Source organism: Oncorhynchus gorbuscha, linkage group LG02 (genome assembly GCF_021184085.1).
Source record: "Oncorhynchus gorbuscha isolate QuinsamMale2020 ecotype Even-year linkage group LG02, OgorEven_v1.0, whole genome shotgun sequence".
NCBI lineage: Eukaryota > Metazoa > Chordata > Actinopteri > Salmoniformes > Salmonidae > Oncorhynchus > Oncorhynchus gorbuscha.
Window position 1 is genome coordinate 16,684,423 of NC_060174.1, and position 15,926 is coordinate 16,700,348.

General features: G+C 43.3%; 1 protein-coding gene across 1 annotated transcript in view; it reads left to right on the forward strand.

Annotated features, from left to right (window-relative positions):
* LOC123997903 (microtubule-associated protein 1B-like) overlaps positions 1 to 15,926 on the forward strand; it is a 59,079-nt gene that overhangs the window by 30,989 nt on the left and 12,164 nt on the right. The window contains exons 2-3 of the mRNA XM_046302601.1: positions 2,520 to 2,621; positions 15,661 to 15,743. Of these exons, the coding sequence (XP_046158557.1) occupies positions 2,520 to 2,621; positions 15,661 to 15,743 (185 nt within the window). The remainder of the gene's footprint in view (positions 1 to 2,519; positions 2,622 to 15,660; positions 15,744 to 15,926) is intronic.

Consider the following 15,926-nt stretch of genomic DNA (forward strand, 5'->3'; position numbering starts at 1 on the left):
TAGCATCGAACAGCCCCCGTGATATGCAGCTGTTCAGGGAAGCTAGAAACCATTATACACAGGCAGTTAGAAAAGCCAAGGCTAGCTTTTTCAAGCAGAAATTTGCTTCCTGCAACACTAACTCAAAACAGTTCTGGGACACTGTAAAGTCCATGGAGAATAAGAACACCTCCTCCCAGCTGCCCACTGCACTGAAAATAGGAAACACTGTCACCACTGATAAATCCACCATAATTGAGAATTTCAATAAGCATTTTTCTACGGCTGGCCATGCTTTCCACCTGGCTACTCCTACCCCGGTTAACAGCACTGCACGCCCAACAGCAACTCGCCCAAGCCTTCCCCATTTCTCCTTCTCCCAAATCTGTTCAGCTGATGTTCTGAAAGAGTTGCAAAATCTGGACCCCTACAAATCAGCCGGGCTAGAAAATCTGGACCCTTTCTAAAATTATCTGCCTAAATTGTTGCCACCCCTATTACTAGCCTGTTCAACCTCTCTTTCGTGTCGTTTGAGATTCCCAAAGATTGAAAAGCAGCTGCGGTCATCCCCCTCTTCAAAGGGGGGGACACTCTTGACCCAAACTGCTACAGACCTATATCTATCCTACCATGCCTTTCTAAGGTCTTCGAAAGCCAAGTCATCAAACAGATTACCGACCATTTCGAATCTCACCATACCTTCTCTGACATGCAATCTAGTTTCAGAGCTGGTCATGGGTGCACCTCAGCCACGCTCAAGGTCCTAAACGATATCTTAACCGCCATCGATAAGAAACATTACTGTGCAGCCGTATTCATTGATCTGGCCAAGGCTTTCGACTCTGTCAATCACCACATCCTCATCGGCAGACTCGACAGCCTTGGTTTCTCAAATGATTGCCTCGCCTGGTTCACCAACTACTTCTCTGATAGAGTTCAGTGTGTCAAATTGGAGGGTCTGCTGTCCGGACCTCTGGCAGTCTCTATGGGGGTGCCACAGGGTTCAATTCTTGGACCGACTCTCTTCTCTGTATACATCAATGAGGTCGCTCTTGCTGCTGGTGAGTCCCTGATCCACCTCTACGCAGACGACACCATTCTGTATACTTCCGGCCCTTCTTTGGACACTGTGTTAACAACCCTCCAGGCAAGCTTCAATGCCATACAACTCTCCTTCCGTGGCCTCCAATTGCTCTTAAATACAAGTAAAACTAAATGCATGCTCTTCAACCGATCGCTACCTGCACCTACCTGCCTGTCCAACATCACTACTCTGGACGGCTCTGACTTAGAATACGTGGACAACTACAAATACTTAGGTGTCTGGTTAGACTGTAAACTCTCCTTCCAGACCCATATCAAACATCTCCAATCCAAAGTTAAATCTAGAATTGGCTTCCTATTTCGAAACAAAGCATCCTTCACTCATGCTGCCAAACATACCCTTGTAAAACTGACCATCCTACCAATCCTCGACTTTGGCGATGTCAATTACAAAATAGCCTCCAATACCCTACTCAACAAATTGGATGCAGTCTATCACAGTGCAATCCGTTTTGTCACCAAAGCCCCATATACTACCCATCATTGCGACCTGTACGCTCTCGTTGGCTTGCCCTCGCTTCATACTCGTCGCCAAACCCACTGGCTCCATTTCATCTACAAGACCCTGCTAGGTAAAGTCCCCCCTTATCTCAGCTCGCTGGTCACCATAGCATCACCCACCTGTAGCACACACTCCAGCAGGTATATCTCTCTAGTCACCCCCAAAACAATTATTTCTTTAGCCGCCTCTCCTTCCAGTTCTCTGCTGCCAATGACTGGAACGAACTACAAAAATCTCTGAAACTGGAAACACTTATCTCCCTCACTAGCTTTAAGCACCAACTGTCAGAGCAGCTCACAGATTACTGCACCTGTACATAGCCCACCTATAATTTAGCCCAAACAACTACCTCTTTCCCAACTCTATTTAATTTATTTATTTATTTTGCTCCTTTGTACCCCATTATTGTTATTTCTACTTTGCACATTCTTCCATTGCAAAACTACCATTCCAGTGTTACTTGCTATATTGTATTTAATTTGCCACCATGGCCTTTTTTGCCTTTACCTCCCTTCTCACCTCATTTGCTCACATTGTATATAGACTTGATAATACTGTATTATTGACTGTATGTTTGTTTTACCCCATGTGTAACTCTGTGTCGTTGTATCTGTCGAACTGCTTTGCTTTATCTTGGCCTGGTCGCAATTGTAAATGAGAACTTGTTCTCAACTTGCCTACCTGGTTAAATAAAGGTGAAATAAAAAAATAAAAAATAAAAATCTTATTTACATTGATGACAAAACCGGACAATGCTGGGCCAATTGTGTGTTTTTGTTTGTATAAAACAACATCACATTATTCATATTGAGCAACAACTGTCCCGTTGATGGGACAGTGATCCATATTAAGAAGTGAATATTTGGTTTGATTAATTGAAAATGCTGTTGAGTATCGAGTGTGCTCCTAATCGTGTGTGTGTGTGTTTCAACAGGCATCCGCTCATGGGATGTGGACCTGACAGCCTGTAACCTGGATGAGCAACTCAAGCTATTTGTGTCGCGACACTCTGCCTTCTTCTCAGAGGAAATAAAAGGTAAGGAGAATTTGGGGACTTTCCCCACCACTGACCTCTGAAATGAAACATGTACATTCATCTGTCATATTTTTTTAACCTTTTATTTAACCTCTCTCTGTGTGGTCATATTTTACCAATTTATGTATGATGTATTAAAAGTGCCTGTAGTCTCTGCAGGTTAAGACCACATTGCTTTGGCCCATGTACAGAGCCTTCAGAAAGTATTCACACCCCTTGACTGATTCACATTTTGTTGTTACAGCCTGAATTTAAAATGGTTAAATTGAGATGTTTTGTCACTGGCCTACACACAATACCCCATAATCTTAGTGGAATTATGTTTTTAGAACAAGTCTGATAATAAGTTGCATGGACTCGCTCTGTGTGCAATGATAGTCATTCAAAAAATCATATTAAACATTATCTCATCTCTGTACCCCACAAATACAATTCTGTAAGCTCCCTAAGTCGAGCAGTGGATTTCAAACACAGATTCAACCACAAAGACCAGGGATGTTTTCCAATGTTTCGCAAGAAGGGCCACTCTGGTAGATGTGCAAAAATATATGTATCAATATTTTTATAAAAAACATAAAAAGCAGACATCGAATATCCCTTTGAGCTTGTTGAAGTTATCAATTATAATTTTGATAGTGTGTCAGTACACCCAGTCACTACAAACGTACAGGCGTCCTTCCTAATTTTTGCCGGAAAGGAAAGAAACTGCTCAGGGATTTTACCATGAGGCCAATGGTGACTTTAAAAGAGTTAGTTTAATGGCTTTGATAGGAGACAACGTTGGAACAAAGAAGCATGTACAGAATAGAAATATTCCAAAACATTCATCCTGTTTGAACCAAGGCACTGAAGTAATACTGCAAATGTGGCAGAGCACTTAACTTTTTGTCCTTAATGATAGAAAGTGTTATAAAAATGTAACCACTAGTGGTTAGAGCGTTGGACCAGTAACCGAAAGGTTGCTGGATCGAATCCCTGAGCTGACAAGGTAAAAATCTGTCCTTCTCCCCCTGAATAAGGCATTTAACCCACTATTCCCCGGTACGCCGACATTGTAAGTAAGAATTTGTTCTTAACTGACATGCTAGTTAAATAAAGTTTATGTTTTTAGGCAAATCCCATACAACGTAGGGGTGGCTGCATCATGTTATGGGTATGCTTGTAATTGTTAAGGACTGGAGAGTTTTTCAGTATTAAAATACACAATGGAGCTAAGCACAGTCAAAATCCTAGAGGAAAACCTGGTTGTCTGCTTTCCATCAGACACTGGGAGATGAGTTCACATTTCAGCAGGACCATTTAAAACACAAAGCGAAATCTACGCTGCTTATCAAGAAGACAGAGAATATTCCTGAATGGCCGACTTAGTTTCGACTTCAGTCTACTTGAAAATCTATGGCAAGACCTGAAATTTGTCTAGCAATGATCAATGACCAATTTGACAGAGCTTGAAGAATTTTGAAAATAATAATGTTGCAAAATCCAGGTGTTACATGTATAGACTACTTATCTAATATATATATATATATATTTTTTTTTTACAAATGTTTTTACACTTTGACTTTAGTATTTTGTGTAGATCGATGACAATTAAATCAATGTAATCCCACTTTGTGACACAACAAAATGTGGAAAAAGTCAGTGTGTGAATACTTTCTGACTGCACTGTATGTTAACAAAGCATGTAAAAGTGGTTGAAGGGATGATGTTAATGGTTGTCTCTCTTTATGTAGTTTTGTCTCTTGTGATGTTTTTTTTAAATCCCTGCCCCTGCAGGAGGTCTTTTACCTTTTGGTTGGCAGTCATTGTAAATAAGAATTTGTTCTTACTGACTTGCCTTGTTAAATAAAAATTCAAGCCTATTGAAGATTAGATGCTTCATACACTGTTCGTTTTTATTGTCAACTGCTCTTGCATCATTGCTTGGATCCATAATCTCAAGTCAGTCTGCCTTGGTTGAACAGACTGGTACCAGCAACTTTATGGGGTGCTTTTCCAAGATGGAATTGGGTGTGTTAGGCAGCTGAGTGAACAGCTGAAATCCTCATCACCCCTAAACTACCATGCCATTCTGTTTCTTTCAAACTTATGACTCACACGTGAATGCCTGCTGTTCTTTTAGTAATGTTCTCCAACTCCTTTTTGAATGTTTCTTCTGTCAGTCTATTAAATGAGTCCCATTGAATATCTGTGTGAATGCTGTTCATGACCCACTTTTCAAACTTGACAGCTGTGAAATTGAGAACACAATATGGAAAAGAAAAAAAAACATTACACATTTTCTGTGCAACACACTGTTACATCCCATGACGATCACAATTCTCAGAGAAGCCATAATAAGCATAAATTAGTAAAACATTCTAAATGGTAGGAGTAGGTTGCTTTAAATGAGAATATCCATTCCAAAGAATTCTATGCTTTGCAATTCATTAATATAATTATATGGTCATTCATCCACACAAACCCACACATACCATGCTCCAACCAACTGAGCCATTGGAACCACCTATAACTTCCAGTTCCCATTCTCATGTTATTCACTGTTAGGTGTGTGTCCGTCCCTGGGCTTCCTCCCTGCTGTTGGCATGCTAGGCCACAGTGGTTAGCAACACGGTGGTGCCCTGGGACTAGACGTTTGCGTGTGGAGAGGCTATATCTAGCAGATCAGCAGTAGCAGCACTTAGATGGACTGACCGTTGGCGGATTAGAAAGTCTGTCTTGCTCGGCAGGTCAGGTGCTGCTCAGCCTGGCAAACACCAGATATTACATTCGCTCAGCGTCTTCACACTCCAGTGGAGATGGAGCCTGCTTCCTTCCCCACCAGAGGTTTCTATCTCATGATAACTCCATCTAATTGCTGTAAAGACTCATTGAACTTAGCATATTCATCTGATATCTACACTGAACAAAAATATAAATGCAACATCCAATAATGTCAAATATTTTAGTGAGTTATATTTCATATAAGGAAGTTAGTCAATTAAAATAAATAAATTAGGACCTAATCTATGGATTTAAAATGACTAGGAATACAGATACCCTAAACAAAAAGGTAGGGGCGAACACTATTTACTGCAAGTTGGTCAGGCTGTTGATTGTGGCCTGTGGAACGTTTTACCACTCCTCTTCAATGGTTGTGCGAAGTTGCTGGTTATTGGGGGAACTGGAACACGCTGTCGTACATGTTGATCTGGAGCATACCAAACTTGCTCTATGGGTGACGCCTGGTGAGTATGCAGTCCATGGACGAACTGGGACATTTTCAGTCTCCAGGAATTGTACAGAACCTTGCAACATGGGTCCTTGGACTCTCATGCTGAAACACAAGGTGATGACTGCAGATGAATGGCACAGATCTCGTTACGGTATCTCTGTGCATTGCCATCGATAAAATGCAATTGCCAAATTGCCATCGATAAAATGCAATTGTGTTTGTTGTCCATAGCTTATACCTGCCCATACCGTAACCCCAATCGCCACCATGGGGCACTCTGTTCAATGTTGACATCAGCAAACTGCACGTCCACACAATGCTATATACGCTGTCTGTCATCTGCCCGGTACAGTTGCAACCGGGATTCATCCATGAAGAGTACACTTCTCCAGCATGCCAGTGGCCTTTGAAGGTGAGACTTTGCCCACTGAAGTCCGTTAAGACGCAGAACTGCAGTCAGATCAAGACCCCGGTGAGGACGACGAGCTTCCCTGAGATGTTTTCTGACAGTTTGTGCAGACATTATTTGGTTTTGCGCAGTTTCATCACCTGTCCGGGTGACTGGTCTCAGACAATCTCGCAGTTATATAAGCCAAATATGGAGGTCATGGGCTGGCGTGGTCACACATGGTCTGCCGTTGTGAGGCCAGTTGGACGTGCTGCCAAATTCTCTAAAATAACATTGGAAGAGGCTTATGGTAGAGAAATAAACATTTAACTTCTCCAGCAACAGCTCTAGTGGACAGTAATGCAGTCAGCATGCCAATTGCATGCTCCCTCCCTCAACTTGAGACATCTGTGGTGTTGTGTGACAAAAATGCCCAGCACAAGGTGCACCTGTTTATTTAGCTTCTTGATATGCCACACCTGCCAGGTGGATAGATTCTTGGCAAAGGAGAAATCCTTTTAACTGGAATGTAAACACATTTGTGCACAACATTTTGAGAAATAAGATTTCTGTGCATATGGAACATTTCTGTGCTCTTTTATTCCAGTTCATGGGACCAACACTTTACATGTAGCATGTACATTTATCTATCATCCAGGTAATCGACAATACAATCTGGGAAAATTATACAAATGATGTTGAGAAAAAGCTTTGATTGCCTTTACTTCTCCTTAGTCGCCAGCCTTGGTTGGAGGTTATGGCAGAAAGCGTGTGCCCTCTTATTATGTTGTGGACACTGCATTACCATTCATCAACGTTTTCGCCACCGGCTGTTGTTCTCGTAACACTGAGAAACTTAACTCAGCTGACTGAATACTGCTTGTGTATTTCTGTTAATGCAAAACACAACCAAACAAATACTCTTCTGTTGGAAAATGAGAGCATTCAAGAAGAATATGAAACTAACGTTTGCATAACATTCCAAGTGGATTGCAGAACCCTTTGACGAAGACTACCCCTTGGTCCCATTTGACTCTTCATCAGTTCTGGAGTGGTGTGTGTGTGTGCGCACACATGTGGCATTCTCCCCATTTTCAATCTTGTTTGCGGTACCTTTCGTTCAGTGACCATTCTCAGCAGCACTAAAAGGACTTTGACACTGCATTTTGAAAGCATCCTTTCTGCTTTTCACTCCATATGATCGAAAAACATTTAACTTCTCCAGCAACAGCTCTAGTGGACAGTAATGCAGTCAGCATGCCAATTGCATGCTCCCTCCCTCAACTTGAGACATCTGTGGTGTTGTGTGACAAAAATGTAGGGGGACTGGGGTGGTTTACTGGCTGCCTTGGTTACGTGAGCAGCTGGTCCACTCCCAGCAACATGTCATGTAGCTCCTCATGTGATTTACAGCGTAGATTTTTAAAAACCTGCCTCTATCCCAGCATAGTGCACTGCAGACACATGGGATGGTGGGGGGGGGGGGTGGCTGTCAGTGTCCCTGTGTGTAATTATGCATTCCTGTGAAATATTGAAGCAGTGCTTTTGCAGGGTTGGATTTGGTGGCTGGGGAGGGGGGGGGGGGGGTAGAGTGTTTGGATACACCTGCAAATGGCAAACCTTAAGGAATTACAATTCACCTCAGAAGTAATGGTTACAGAGGAGACTCATCACATCTGAAATATGGCAGCATCTTAAGCATATTCCTTTACCAAAACCCTAATTCAATTATTTTACACAATTGCTACATATTGTGACTCATCCAGAGTTGAAGAGTAAAGGCAGAAAATGGAACTGTGCAGCTTTTTCCTTTCAGCCATATTGCTGTGAATATTTCGGGCCACTTTCAGCCTTGTTTTCAAGCAGAGTAGAATTATACATTGCAGTGTGTATATGTACAATGAGAACCTGACCGTGGAAGAAAGGATCTGCTCCAAGGGACGAATGGTGCCAAAGCCCAGAGAGCCATCAAAGATGAGAGATGGGCAATTCCACAGTAACAGAGTGATGCTGAGATTGCGATTTTTCACTTTAAAATGTATGTCAAGTAAAAACACTAATTACAAAGTTAAATAAACCATACAGCTCCATGCGCAAAGACTACTTTGAACAATTTCCACAAAGTTTTATAAAAACACATTTACTTGAAGAGCAATGCAGATGCAAAGTTTGGTAACAGAATGAAGGCGCCAACAGCACAATCTGTCATTCTGTTACCAAACTTTGCATCTGCACTGTTCTTCAAGGAAATGTGTTTTTGTAAAACAAACTGTAGAAAATTAAGTCATCCTTGTGCATAATTTTAAAATGTTCCTTGTGCATCACTCCATTATTGTGGAATTGCACATATCATGAAGGCAGGGTCATCTGGGGAAGAAAGCGTGGATTTTGTTGTAGGGTAATCCTTTGCTTAAAAGTCATGCTGTGGTGGTTTTAATTTGCCTCCGTCCAACGTGGTGGTGAGTCGGATGTTGCCCTGGGTGCCCCTCAACTTTGTCCCTGCAGGGGGCACAGATCCCTGATAGGACAGGGCTCAACCAGACACACAGCATGTGGAAAAGGCGGAGGTGGTCTTGAGAGCCTTGGTAGCCAGGTAGTCTCAACACTTTTGGTAAATAAATTCATTCTGAGTTGGATTCACACTAATAAACCAATAAATACAATATCTGGTCAGGGGCCTTGATAAATTGTTCAAAATAGAATTAAGATAATTATTTGCTTCCTTGTGCTATTGTGTTCTCTGGGGAAAAGCCTAGGCCATGCAGCTGTTACAATGGCACCATGCTAGCACAACTAGCTTGACAGGAAGGAAGAAAGTGCTTCCTCATGTTTTCGGTTTCGTCTCTACACAAGGGTCAAGGTTGGAGGTGGGGCCCTCTCTTTGATCATGTCTCTTTTACACATGCTGGTGACTGTAAAAAAATGGTTCCTCTTCTCGCAGCACAGGAAATAGGGTGGGCTGTTGTAATGAGAGGAGGGGTTGGAGGTTGGTACGCTAATGACATTGGGGGGGGGGGTCAAATGTAAATAGTACAGTGGCCATTTGATTAATTGTTCAGCAGTCTTATGGCTTGGGGATAGAAGCTGTTTAGGAGCCTTTTTGTCCTAGACTTGGTGCTCCAGAATCGCTTGCCATTCGAAAGCAGAGAACAATCTGACTTGGGTGAATGGTGAGTCTGACAATTTTATGGGCTTTACTCTTGACACCGCCTGTTATAGGTCCTGGATGGTAGGAATCTTGGCCCCAGTGATTTCCTGGGCAGTACGCACTACCCTCTGTAGCGCCTTACCGAGCAGTTGCCATACCAGGCGGTGATGCAACCTATCAGAATGTTCTCGATGGTGTGGCTGTAGAACTTTTTGAGCGTCTGTGGACCCATGATTAATCTTTGCAGTCTCCTCATGTGAGAAGGTTTTGTTGTGTCCTCCTCACGACTGTCTTGGTGTGTTGGGACAATTCTAGTTTGTTGGTTATGTGGACACCAATGAACTTGAAGCTCTCAACCTTCTCCTACAGCCCCGCCGATGTTAATGGGTACCTGTTCGCCTTTTCCTGTTGTCCACGATCAGCTCCTTTGTCTTGATCACGTTGAGGGGAGAGGTTGTGGTCCTGGCACCACACTGCCAGTTCTCTGACCTCCCTATAGGCTTTCTCATCATTGTCAGTGATCAGGCCTACCACTGTCGTGTCGTCTGCAAACTTGTTGATGGTGTTGGAGTCGTGTGATGAGCTTTGAGGGTACTATGGTGTTGAACGCTGAGCTGTAGTCAATTCAAATCAAATCAAATTGTATTTGTCACATACACATGGTTAGCAGATGTTAGTGCGAGTGTAGCGAAATGCTTGTACTTCTAGTTCCGACAATGCTATAATAACCAAGTAATCTAGTTAACAATTCCAAAACTACTACCTTATAGACACAAAGTGTAAGGGGATAAAGAATATGTACATAAAGACATATGAATGAGTGATGGTACAGAGCGGCATAGGCAAGATACAGTAGATGGTATTGAGTGCAGTATATACATATGAGATGAGTATGTAAACAAAGTGGCATAGTTTAAGTGGCTAGTGATACATGTATTACATAAGGATGCAGTAGATGATATAGAGTACAGTATATACGTATACATATGAGATTAATAATGTAGGGTATGTAAACATTATATTAGGTAGCATTGTTTAAAGTGGCTAGTGATATATTTTACATCATTTCCCATTATTAAAGAGGCTGGAGTTGAGTCAGTGTGTTGGCAGCAGCCACTCAATGTTAGTGGTGGCTGTTTAACAGTCTGATGGCCTTGAGATAGCTGTTTTTCAGTCTCTCGGTCCCAGCTTTGATGCACCTGTACTGACCTCGCCTTCTGGATGATAGCGGGGTGAACAGGCAGTGGCTCGGGTGGTTACTGTCCTTGATTATCTTTATGGCCTTCCTGTGACATCGGGTGGTGTAGGTGTCCTGGAGGGCAGGAAGTTTGCCCCCGGTGATGCGTTGTGCAGACCTCACTACCCTCTGGAGAGCCTTACGGTTGTGGGCGGAGCAGTTGCCGTACCAGGCGGTGATACAGCCCGACAGGATGCTCTCGATTGTGCATCTGTAGAAGTTTGTAAGTGCTTTTGGTGACAAGCCGAATTTCTTCAGCCTTCTGAAGTTGAAGAGGCGCTGCTGCGCCTTCTTCACGATGCTGTCTATGTGGGTGGACCTATTCAGTTTGTCTGTGATGTGTACGCCGAGGAACTTAAAACTTACTACCCTCTCCACTACTGTTCCATCGATATGGATAGGGGGGTGTTCCCTCTGCTGTTTCCTGAAGTCCACAATCATCTCCTTAGTTTTGTTGACGTTGAGTGTGAGGTTATTTTCCTTACACCACACTCCGAGGGCCCTCACCTCCTCCCTGTAGGCCGTCTCGTCGTTGTTGGTAATCAAGCCTACCACTGTTGTGTCGTCCGCAAGCTTGATGATTGAGTTGGAGGCGTGCGTGGCCACGCAGTCGTGGGTGAACAGGGAGTACCGGAGAGGGCTCAGAACGCACCCTTGTGGGGCACCAGTGTTGAGGATCAGCGGGGTGGAGATGTTGTTGCCTACCCTCACCACCTGGGGGCGGCCCGTCGGGAAGTCCAGTACCCAGTTGCACAGGGCGGGGTCGCGACCCAGGGTCTCGAGCTTGATGATGAGCTTGGAGGGCACTATGGTGTTAAATGCCGAGCTCTAGTCGATGAACAGCATTCTCACATCGGTATTCCTCTTGTCCAGATGGTTTAGGGCAGTGTGGTTGAGATTGCATCGTCTGTGGACCTATTTGGGCGGTAAGCAAATTGGAGTGGGGGTAGGGTGTCAGGTAGGGTGGAGGTGATATGGTCCTTGACTAGTCTCTCAAAGCACTTCATGATGACTGAAGTGTGAGTGCTATGCGGCGGTAGTCGTTTAGCTCAGTTACCTTAGTTTTCTTGGGCCCTCTTGAAGCATGTGGGAACAACAGACTGGGATAGCGATTGATTGAATATGTTCGTAAACACACCAGCCAGCTGGTCTGCGCATGCTCTGAGGGTGCGGCTGGGGATGCCGTCTGGGCCTGCAGCCTTGCGAGGGTTGACACGTTTAAATGTTTTCCTCACGTTGGCTGCAGTGAAGGAGAGTCCGCATGTTTTAGTTGCGGGCAGTGTCAGTGGCACTGTATTGTCCTCAAAGCGGGCAAAAAAGTTATTTAGTCTGCCTGGGAGCAAGACATCCCGGTCCGTGACAGTGCTGGTTTTCTTTTTGTAATCAGTGATTGACTGTAGATCCTGCCACATACCTCTTGTGTCTGAGCTGTTGAATTGAGATTCTACTTTGTCTCTATACTGACGCTTAGCTTGTTTGATTGCCTTGCGGAGGGAATAGTTACACTGTTTGTATTCCGTCATGTTTCCAGTCACCTTGCCCTGATTAAAAGCAGTGGTTCGCGCTTTCAGTTTCACGCAAATGCTGCCACCAATCCACGGTTTCTGGTTTGAGAATGTTTTAATCGTTGCTATGGGAACGACATTCTTCAACGCACGTTCTAATGAACTCGCACACAGAATCAGCGTATTTGCCAATGTTGTCGTCTGACGCAATACGGAACATATCCCAGTCCACGTGATGGAAGCAGTCTTGGAGTGTGGAATCAGATTGGTCGGACCAGCGTTGAACAGAACTGTCTGTAGGCAGGGATCAACAAAATGGAGTCGTGGTCAGCTTTTCCGAAAGGAGGGCGGGGCAGGGCCTTATATGCGTCGCGGAGTGAATGAATAGCATTCTCACATAGGTGTTCCCTTTGTCCAGGTGGGAAAGGGCAGTGTGGAGTGCAATAGACATTGCATCACCTGTGGATCTGTTTGGGCCTTATGGAAATTGGAGTGGGTCTAGGGTTTCTGGGATAAGTGTGTTGATATGAGCCATTTACCAGCCTTTCAGAGCACTTCATGGCCATGGACGTGAGTGCTACGGGTCTGTAGTCATTTTCGTCAGGTTGCCATTGTGTTCATGGGCACAGGGACTATGGTGGTCTGCTTGAAACAGCCTTTCAAAGCACTTCATGGCAACCAATGTGAGTGCTATGGGGTGGTAATCATTTAGGCAGGTTAACTTCGCTTCCTTTGACTAGGGTGGTCTGAAACATGTAGTTATTACAGACTCGGTCAGGGAGAGGTTGAAAATGTCAGTGAAGACACTTGCCATTTCGTCAGCGCATGCTTGCAGTACACGTCATGGTAATCCGTCTGCCCCTCTGCTTTGAATGTTGACATGTTTAAAGGTCTTGCTCACATGGACTACCAAGAGCGTTATCACAGTCATCCAGAACAGCCGGTGCTCTCGTGCATGCTTCCATGTTGCTTCGATGTTTTCCCTAATGGGGATGGTAACACCTTAGCTACTACCCTAATGGGGGTGGTAAACGCCTTAGCTACTACCCTAATGGGGGTGGTAACGCTTTAGTTACTTTCCTAATGGGGTGGTAATCAATTTCAATGCTCAATACCTGTTAGCACATATGACTACCGCAAGCAACAATCACATTCTTCTTGACTGGCTGGACCATCTACACCAACCACCTGACTTTGACTGGGCCTTTGGGTAACTGTCCACTCTGTTTTGGATCTACTGAGCTTTTGGTTAATGTGCATTTGCGCTGTTGTTCATATGTTAACCTGTTACGACGAGCAATCCCGTATCCGGGAGCGTAATTATAGCCTCAAGCTCATTACCATAACGCAACGTTAACTATTCATGAAAATCGCAAATGAAATGAAATAAATATATTGGCTCACACGCTTAGCCTTTTGTTAACAACACTGTCATCTCAGATTTAAAAAAAAAATGCTTTTCAGCCATAGCTACACAAGCATTTGTGTAAGAGTATTGATAGCTAGCATAGCATTAAGCCTAGCATTCAGCAGGCAACATTTTCACAAACAAAAGCATTCAAATAAAATCATTTACCTTTGAAGAACTTCGGATGTTTTCAATGAGGAGACTCTCAGTTAGATAGCAAATGTTCAGTTTTTCCAAAAATAATATTTGTGTAGGAGAAATCACTCCGTTTTGTTCATCACGTTTGGCTAAAAAAAGAAAATTCAGTCATTACAACGCAAACTTTTTTCAAAATTAACTCCATAATATCGACAGAAACATGGCAAACGTTGTTTAGAATCAATCCTCAAGGTGTTTTTCACATATCTATTCGATAAGTCACTCGTGGCAGTTTGGTTTCTCCTCTGTTCAAAATGGAAAAATGCACGCACCTGGAGATTACGCAATAGTTTCGACGGAGGACACCGAGCGGACGCCTGGTAAATGTAGTCTCTTATGGTCAATTTTCCAATGATATGCCTACAAATACGTCACAATGCTGCAACCACCTTGGGGAAACGACAGAAAGTGTAGGCTCTCTCCTTGCGCATTCACAGCCATATACAGAGCCATTGGAACACAGCGCCTCAAATCTGGCTCACTTCCTGTATGAAATTTCATCTTGGTTTCGCCTGTAGCATTAGTTCCGTAGCACTCACAGACAATATCTTTGCAGTTTTGGAAACGTCAGTGTTTTCTTTCCAAAGCTGTAATTTATATGCATAGTCGAGCATCTTTTTGTGACAAAATACCTTGTTTAAAACGGGAACGTTTTTCATCCAAAAATGAAATACTGCCCCCAGAGGTTCAAGCGGTTAAGACATGGTGCGTTAAGTGACAGCTTCAATAGTGATAATGGATACACTCCAGAGACTTTGGTCTTTTGTCGGCTTCTCTTCAACTATAGGCTTGGCTAGTCATAAATTGCTTGTGCAGTTACTTTTTGAGTTATTCCTCTATCTCGCTGGAAGTCCTTTCTTCCCCTCCCACAGCCTTATAATGTGTCTATATAACCCATAAAAAACATTGTCCCTGCTTTCTGCCAGGACTTCCATGATTATTTGACCTTTTAGAGCATGTAGCCCCAGTTGTGAAACCGTTTCACCACCCCTCCCATTTCGTCTTGTGAGTTGTTGTGGCAAATTGTTGGCTAAATGGAGATGTTTGGTGCAGTGCATGAGTGAATGTCCCTTGTATTCTGGCATGTGATGCAGTAGGAGTGTGGATCACAGGTTGTTTTTTCAGCCTGAATAGCCTCAGTATGTCATTGCAGCTGTTGGAGCATGGGAATAACTAGAATTATTAACAAATATAGCCTAAAACAAAAACATATGATATTTCAAAAGCTTTGCCTTCGTTTCTTTTGAGTTGTATAGCATTATTGTGTAGATGTTGGCTTTTTTTGGTAACCAATTTGTTTTTGTTTTGTCTTATTCAAGACCGTTGAATCAATACCATTCGAACTACTGGTAAGTCATGTTTTGTTGAGACCGTCATTTGGGGTATTTTGTTCTTGTCTCATTTCAGTACCTTGCCTGGTGTTTGTCCTATTCTCTCTTCAGACCTGCACTGAAAGCTACAGTCAGACTGCTGGCCCAGGGTTTATCTTTAGGCTATGCAAAGCTCTGTGCCTTAATGTAATCGCCGTTGTTGCCTTCTCTTTAGAGTCATTCCACCCAGGGAAGTGTCTATAGACTGGTTGATTCTGGCTATGCTCAAGACTTAAGTGTACACTGAAGGCCTCTACATTTGCTAAACGGTTTACTGTAAGATCTTTCAGATTGGATTTTGACTTCTGATTTGCACAACCTGTTCAACCATTTTAGTGGATGCATAGTCTGTTATTCACAAACTCTTCACATATAGCCTACTGTCATTAGCCTGCATGGGCAGTTTCATTCAGACCATCTGTCTCTTTTAGTGTAGTCTGTAAATGAGACTAATTGCCTGCCGGTCTAAAGGAACAGGCTATGTTCCTTTTTTAACCCCTCATCTCCTGGAGGCCGCCTTTTCGCTTCTCCTTACTCTCAGATTTCTGACCATTTCCCTCCTTCCTTCTAGGTCAGAGGACACTGCAGCATGGTGGAGATGTTCTGGATACCCAGGTGATGGTTAACCCATCCCATGAGTTGGTCTGCTCAGAGGTGAGTCCTAATTAGTCTAAATCTCTCACTGTTAGCATCAGACCTTGTTGTTGAAGTCTTTATTCAGTTTAAAGGTATGCTGTGGGTAGTCTATAGTTAATTTCCCAGTATTTTAAAATGAATATGTTCAGAATGATAAAATCACATCTTTATGAAAGTCAGTATTACATAGTATTAAAGTAT